General features: G+C 37.1%; 1 protein-coding gene across 1 annotated transcript in view; it reads right to left on the bottom strand.

Moving 5' to 3' along the window:
- Window positions 1-2,279: 2,279 nt before the first annotated feature.
- The window catches only part of LOC118323164 (mannose-specific lectin-like), a 9,317-nt gene continuing 4,486 nt past the window's right edge, over window positions 2,280-7,110 (bottom strand). The window contains exon 3 of the mRNA XM_035655099.1: window positions 2,280-2,555. Within this exon, the coding sequence (XP_035510992.1) occupies window positions 2,295-2,555 (261 nt within the window). The 3' untranslated portion in view covers window positions 2,280-2,294. The remainder of the gene's footprint in view (window positions 2,556-7,110) is intronic.

Raw genomic sequence — 7,110 nt, 5'->3', positions numbered from 1 at the left:
CCAACATAACAATGAGTCGTAGTCAACATCAAAATAACTACAATTATGGTACTCGGTGTGAAAATCTGCTCTTATCATCACTATAACAAAAAGATTCCTTATATAAATAATCAGTCTGTAGTGCTGCATCTTTATTTTTGGCAGCTTTCTCTCTTTTTTTATCAGAAAAGGGGAAAAAGGGAGATGTAGCTACTGGCACAGTAGTTAATTAAGTGTTAAACAGGGTTCTCAAACTCAGGAGAGACACTTCAGTGTTTAAGTACGACAGGAAAAGCTCCATATTTCTGAAAATATTCCCATTAATAACATCATATTTAGCAACAACAGCAGCTTCTATACAGTATTAATATATCATCATGTTATATAGTCTTTGTTATTCACAGCCAGACAACAAATGAAGGCCTGAATCCGGCTCTCTTCTTATTAACCGTTTGCACCTTTGACCAAAATAAATACACGTTTTAAAATAGAACTGTGTTTTTTATTTTAATTATACATGAAGCAGTAGTTAAAAAATTATTATTATTTTTTGATTTTTTATATTTTTATAATTTCTGCCTCAACTCTCTGTGATTTAGTTTCCTGGTGGACAGAGAACTTCACTAGTTGCTTAAAAGTAAGTTAAAGCTAGTTAGCTCAGTCCTGGACTGGTAGCTCAAAACACAGAGGAAGTGTTGGCATATTTATACCAGCAAAGGAGCTTTGGACAGAGGAGAACCAGTGGAGCCCAGTGTTGTGCCAGAACCAAGCTCAGCAGGCTTTGCAGACATGGCAGAGGCAAAGAGACCCAAGAGGACATTAATGGAGGAATCTCAGGAGATAAAAGGAGGGAGTGACCAAGCAAGAAGCCGTTGAACAAGAATAAATGTGGGACTGGCTGCAAGACGGATGAAAAGTTGTCCTTCTTGCCGTTGGACTAGTCAGTAATATTATCTGGCTTCCTTCGTCTTGTGTTGTTGCACTTTGTTAGATGTTTGGCTGAGCTGAGTTTTCAACCTGCTGGTTTTTGGTTTTTAGTAATATAATCTTCACAAATGCATGTGTGCTGCTGTCCACATCTACGATGGTGGTATTGCACTCTGAAACTGGGGGCACAAAAATGCAACAAATACCAGATCTTACACAGTGTCACAGTCCATCCTCTGTAAAGTTACAGTAAAAAAAACAAAAGCATCAAGAGGTGGTTGAGAGAGCTGTGTGACGATGCATTTTCCAGCTAAATCCAAGAGGGTTTTTAAATTGAAATGACCAGTCTGTAGGATTTAGTGACATCTAGCCGTGAAGTTTCAGATGCAACTAATATAGATCCTCCTCAATGTTACACACTGAACCTTTAACTGAAGAAACAAGAAAATCTCAACACATAAAAGAACAACAAAGAGATTTGTGGTTTTCACTGGTTACTGTATCGAGTATGAAAAAATGTAATCTGAAAAGTAACTAAGAGGAAACAATGGATCGGTATTGGGTTGAAGTAATCATCTTAAAAAAAAGAAAATGCACAGTTATAAGTGTTTGGTACAAAATTAAAGAAGTAACTGCTGACAGTGTAAGAGATTGAAGAACCAGGATGTAACTAGAGTCTTAAAAACTTATTACTCACTTTACCACGTGGTCCCAAGTAGGAGCATGAGAGTAAAAAAGCTATATACCAGCTAATGCACACAAGAGTCACACTGATCCACGTATCCACATTTACCAGTTCACAGTGGTGGAATGTAACTAAGTACATTTACTGAAGTACTTGTACTTTACTATTATTACCACTTAATGCAACTTTCTATTTAGTCTCCACTCCATCTCAGAGGCAAATATTGTACTTTTTACTCCACTATATTTGTCTGACAGCTTTATTTACTTGTCAATTTTCAGATCTGAATAATTAAGAGGCAATATCCGTCTACTATTTGATTAAATATCTGAGTTTTACCACAGAGTTGAACTTGTCTATAACAGAACTCAGGTTTCAACTCAGTTTCCCTGTTTGAATTGTTTTGAGTTAGAAAATGTAGATAAAATCCTGCAGTGTGTCTATTTCATGTATTCAACAGTTGGTGTTTTAAAGTTTGACATTTGTATCATATATGTAGTTTTAAATGACAGACGTCAAATGCCAGAGTTTGGCCTATTTTACAGCACAAAGAGAGCAAAGACACATTTATACATTGTTAGCATGTGTTTTTATTTGATTCCAGATTACATGGCAGGCAGGTTTACTGTAATTCACACTGACATCCAAACATGCCTTTCACTTGCAGAGCATTCAATTTAAAAAGGCTTGCAATGTCATGACTTCATTTCATGCCTTTGGAGTTAGCAGAGCTCCAAAGTTGATCTGCTTCCTTGAACACCAACAGGTTGCCATCATCAGTCAGTTGAAGACGGCACCTAAAATCACCCTTGGCATAACTGTTTGTGTGCCACCTGGGTTGGTCGTCCTTGTTGTACATGACCAGGTTGCAGTCATCCTGCATGACCAGGCGGACACCATCTGTTCCATAAGTGTCTGAAGCCCACACAGGCTTCCAGCCGTAGATGATAAAGTTACCATCATCCTGCAGCCAGAAACAGATATTTGGCTCATCATCAAATATAAAATTATATGTAAAAAAGAAAGAAAAGAAGAAACAAGACACGCTAGTAAACAAATTTATGGATTTTGCTGAACTTTTACACTGCAGAAATTCTGGTTTACTCACCTGAAAGATAGCCTTCCACTGCTTGTTGTTGGACATCAGGTAATCTCCCCTGCGGAGCTCATCATTTCTGGACAGGAAGTTCAGACTCATGATTCTGAAACAAACAATTATTGTCACTGAACCAGGATAAAGGACTCAATAGCATGACTTGAGACACAAGACTCAGTAAAACAGTTCCTTACCTGCAAAGTCCAGGACACAGAAATCCAATTAAACAGGCAAACAAGTCCAAAAAGGAAAGGAGTAACCCAAAAACCAAGGCACAAGAAACACAAGAGAATACTGGAATGCTTGACACAAAGACGAAGTGGCACAGAAGGGAAGGAACACAGGGAATATATACTCTACAGGTGGGTGGGTAATCAGACACAGGGACAGGCATTCAGTCAATCGTCAATGCCAGTCCATTGCTGTCCATCTCGCATCACAGAGTTGTAAATGAACCTTGACTGAGGGACAAGATAATCATTATCTAATATTAAAATAATGTATGGCTATGAGGAGTGCCATAATGACCATATATTGTCTGGACTGGTGCCCAGAGACTTTACTGCATCTGGGAAGTGCAAGTTTGATTTTGTGCACACGCATATGAATGCGGCATATGCCTCTCAGATGAAGTGGAGTAGAAATATAAAGTTGCATAAAATGATAATACTAAAGCAAAGTACCTCGATTTTGTACTTAAGTACAATTCCAGATTACATGGCAGGCAGGTTTACTGTAATTCACACTGACATCCAAACATGCCTTTCACTTGCAGAGCATTCAGTTGGCTTGCAATGTCATGACTTTCTGCCTTTGGAGTTATCAGAGCTCCAAAGTTCATCTGCTTCCTTGTACACCACCAGTTTGCCATCATCAGTCAGTTGAAGACGGCTCCTGAAAAATTGACACAAACAATTAACTGAACCAGAGTAAAGGACTCAATAGCACGACTTAACAAACAAGAGCTCAGCAAAACAGTTATTTACTTGTAAAGTTTGTTACACAGAAATCCATTCAAACAGGCAAACAAGTCCAAAAAGGAAAGCAGTAACCCAAAGAACGAGGCACAAGAAACACAAGGGAATACTGGAACGCTTGACACAAAGACTGAACACTCTGAATTAGATGCTTCATTGTCACTTTTTGTTCGCACAACTACACATAAGTATGGAGCCTCTAAAGGGACAAAAAACTAAAAATGTCTTTACGTTTCTTGGGCTCAGTGTTTTAGATGGATTCAACACTTTGTTTTCTGAATGTTGCAGAATCATGAGCAGGAACTTCTTGTCCATAAATAGTCAGCTCCGTAGGGGAGACTACCTGCTGTCCAACCATGGAAAGTAGTTCTTGTGAAAAAGTACTGTTGTATCTGTTTTCCATCAGACATCTGAATGTGATTCAGCCTTCTCTTGCAAATGAGTGTCTCCTAACACTGTTGCATGTTAAGTAATACTTTATTAGGCTTTTTAGTACAGCAGTTAGTTTGGCCTCTGCTATATACAAGGTTGATAAGCCATTAAAAGCTCCCAGTTCAATTCCAGCATTGGTCAGAGGGTTGGTGCCCAGCTCTGTTTGGTAAAATCATGTTTTAAAGATAGAACTGTGTTTTTTAAAACATCATAAACATCATAAACATCATATTAATCTTGCAAGCTTGATTATACTTTTTTTTTTTACATCATGTTGAGGGCCAGAGGGAGGGGGAGGGGAGGACACATTTATACATTGTTAACGTGTTTTTATTTGATTCCAGATTACATGGCAGTCAGGTTTACTGTAATTCACACTGACATCCAAACATGACTTTCACTTGCAGAGCAATCAATTTAAAAAGGCTTGTAATGTCATGACTTCATTTCATTCATCTGGAGTTAGCAGACCTCCAAAGTTCTTCCCCTTCCTTGTACACCGTCATCGTCATCATCATGCCGTCATCGGTCAGTTGAAGACGGCTCCTGAAATCACCATCCACATGTGTGTTTGTGTGCCACCTGTGTTGTTCATCCTGGTTGTACATGACCAGGTTGCAGTCTTCCTGCATGACCAGGCGGAAAACATCTGATCTATAAGTGTCTGAAGCCCGCACAGGCTTCCAGCCGTAGATGACAAAATTACCATCATCCATCCAGCCTGTATGTTTGACAAATAGAAACGTATCACCACCTTGGATACTGTTGTTTGTTTGTTTGTTTTTTCTTTTTGTTGCTCTCAATGTTGCACACAGTTCCAATAGAAAGTGAGACAGAAACAGACACAGTAAAATCAAGCATGGGGCTGTTATACAGCCTTCATACAAGCCAGCCCATATAGTTACCACTGAGGACACCAGGTTCATGTGAAGGACAACAAGCTGAATAAAATAGGCCAAACTATGCATATATATACATATATATATAAAGCAACATGACCAACACCATACAATGTCAAGTGTTTCTTTAAAATGTAATCTAATAATATAATAATGTAATAATGTAATATTGTAGCTTGTCAAGTTGGAGCAGATTTGAAATGTTGTTCAGTAGTTTAATCTTGACATTGTTTTGTATTGTATAAACTGGTTTGATATTTTGTTTTAAAATGTTAAATTTGGGAAGTAACTTTTAACAACTGCTTAAAAAATAAATGAAGTGGTGTAACAAGTTCAATATTTCCCTGTGCGGTTTGAAGCAAAAACCCGGAAGAATTAGGTAAAAAAACAACTCCTAGACATTCTTGTTGTCTCCTACTTCTTCGGTGATAAACCTGAGGAATGTAGTAACCATTTAGAAAATATTGAATTCACTCCCGAAAGGACATTGATAGTAATCTGAACTGTAGACTTGTTGAAAAACAACATTTCATGTGGTTTTATATGATTCCAGATTAACTAATATAAATCCTCCTCAATGTTACACACTGAACCTTTAACTTAAGAAACAAGAGAATCTCAACACATAAAAGAACAACAAAGAGATATGTGGTTTTCACTGGATACTGGAAGAGTATGAAAAATTGTAACCTGAAAAGTAACTAAAGCACACAAATGTAATGGAGTGTAAACAATTGATTGGTAAGGAGTTGAAGTAATCATCTTAAGAAAAGGAAAATTCACATTTTTATCAAGTGTTTGGTACCAAATTAAAGAAGTAACTGCTGACAGTGTAAGAGATTGAAGAACCAGGATGTAACTAGAGTCTTTAAAACTCATTGCTCACTTTACCACGTGGTGCCAGTTAGGAGCATGAGTTAGTTTAAATAAATTATTGCAACTTCAGCAATGCACCACAAGATGTCACACTGATCCTACTGTATCCACATTTACTAGTTTACAGTGGTGGAATGTAACTAAGTACATTTACTGAAGTACTAGTACTTTACTATTATTACCACTTGCATCTCAGAGGCAAATATTGTACTTTTTACTCCACTATATTTGTGGACTGACATCTTCAGTTACTAGTCAATTTTCAGATTACAATTGTTGTTCAGATTACAACAGCATATAAAAGTTGTTCCCTACAGAAGCACTTGTATAACCTTTGTTTGGTGTAGGTCATTGTTGGCAATATCTGTCTACCATTAGATGAAATATTTGGGGTTTTTCATGTTGTTTCTTGTAAATTATCTAGAATTTCCCTGAGTTTTACCACAGAGTTGAACTTGTCTATAACAGAACTCAGTTTCCCTGTTTGAATTGTTTTGAGTTAGAAAATGTAGATAAAATCGTGCAGTCCGTCTATTTCATGAATTGAACCGTCGCTGTTTTAAAGTTTCACATTTGTATCATATTTATAGTTTTAAATGACAGATGTCAAATGTGAGAGTCTAAAACAAGTCTATAAAACAACATAATGAAGGTTTCAAAAGTTTTCAAAATGCATTGTGACAAGATATGACACACCACTAACCTGTTTTGTAGAGGAAAAGCAGAGACTTGTGATGGCTGTGCAGGACTGCTGTTCTCTATATATAGAGCAGAAGCCTCACGCAGCCCTACTAGCGCTCACCAAGGTGGACACACCCTCTTGTGGCACAACTGGGAAATTGCACTTTCAAAATTAGTACTTCAATATCTTGTAACAATTCATTAACATTTGACCTTTTTCCCTGGCTAATACACAAAACATTTTAACAATTGTGACTATAAATTTTTAGACGTCACATATACATGCAGAAGATTACAGATTGGATCTTTGATAGATTGTTTTTATATAACATATACAGATCTGAATACATTCGTGTACACCATTAGATTTTTCCAGGTAGAATTTCCCTGCATTTTACCAGAGTTGAACTTGTAAAATAACTCATGTTTCAACTCAGTTTTTCCCTGTTTTAATTGTTTTGAGTTAGAAAATGTAGCTAAAATCCCGTAGTGTGCATCCATTTCATGTATTTAACAGTCGCTGTTTTGGAGTTGTACAAGGAGCAGAGATACAGCTCA

Source organism: Morone saxatilis, unplaced genomic scaffold, assembly GCF_004916995.1.
Source record: "Morone saxatilis isolate NCDOM2014 unplaced genomic scaffold, NCSU_SB_2.0 Contig0, whole genome shotgun sequence".
NCBI lineage: Eukaryota > Metazoa > Chordata > Actinopteri > Moronidae > Morone > Morone saxatilis.
This window is presented reverse-complemented; position numbering and strand designations above follow the sequence as displayed.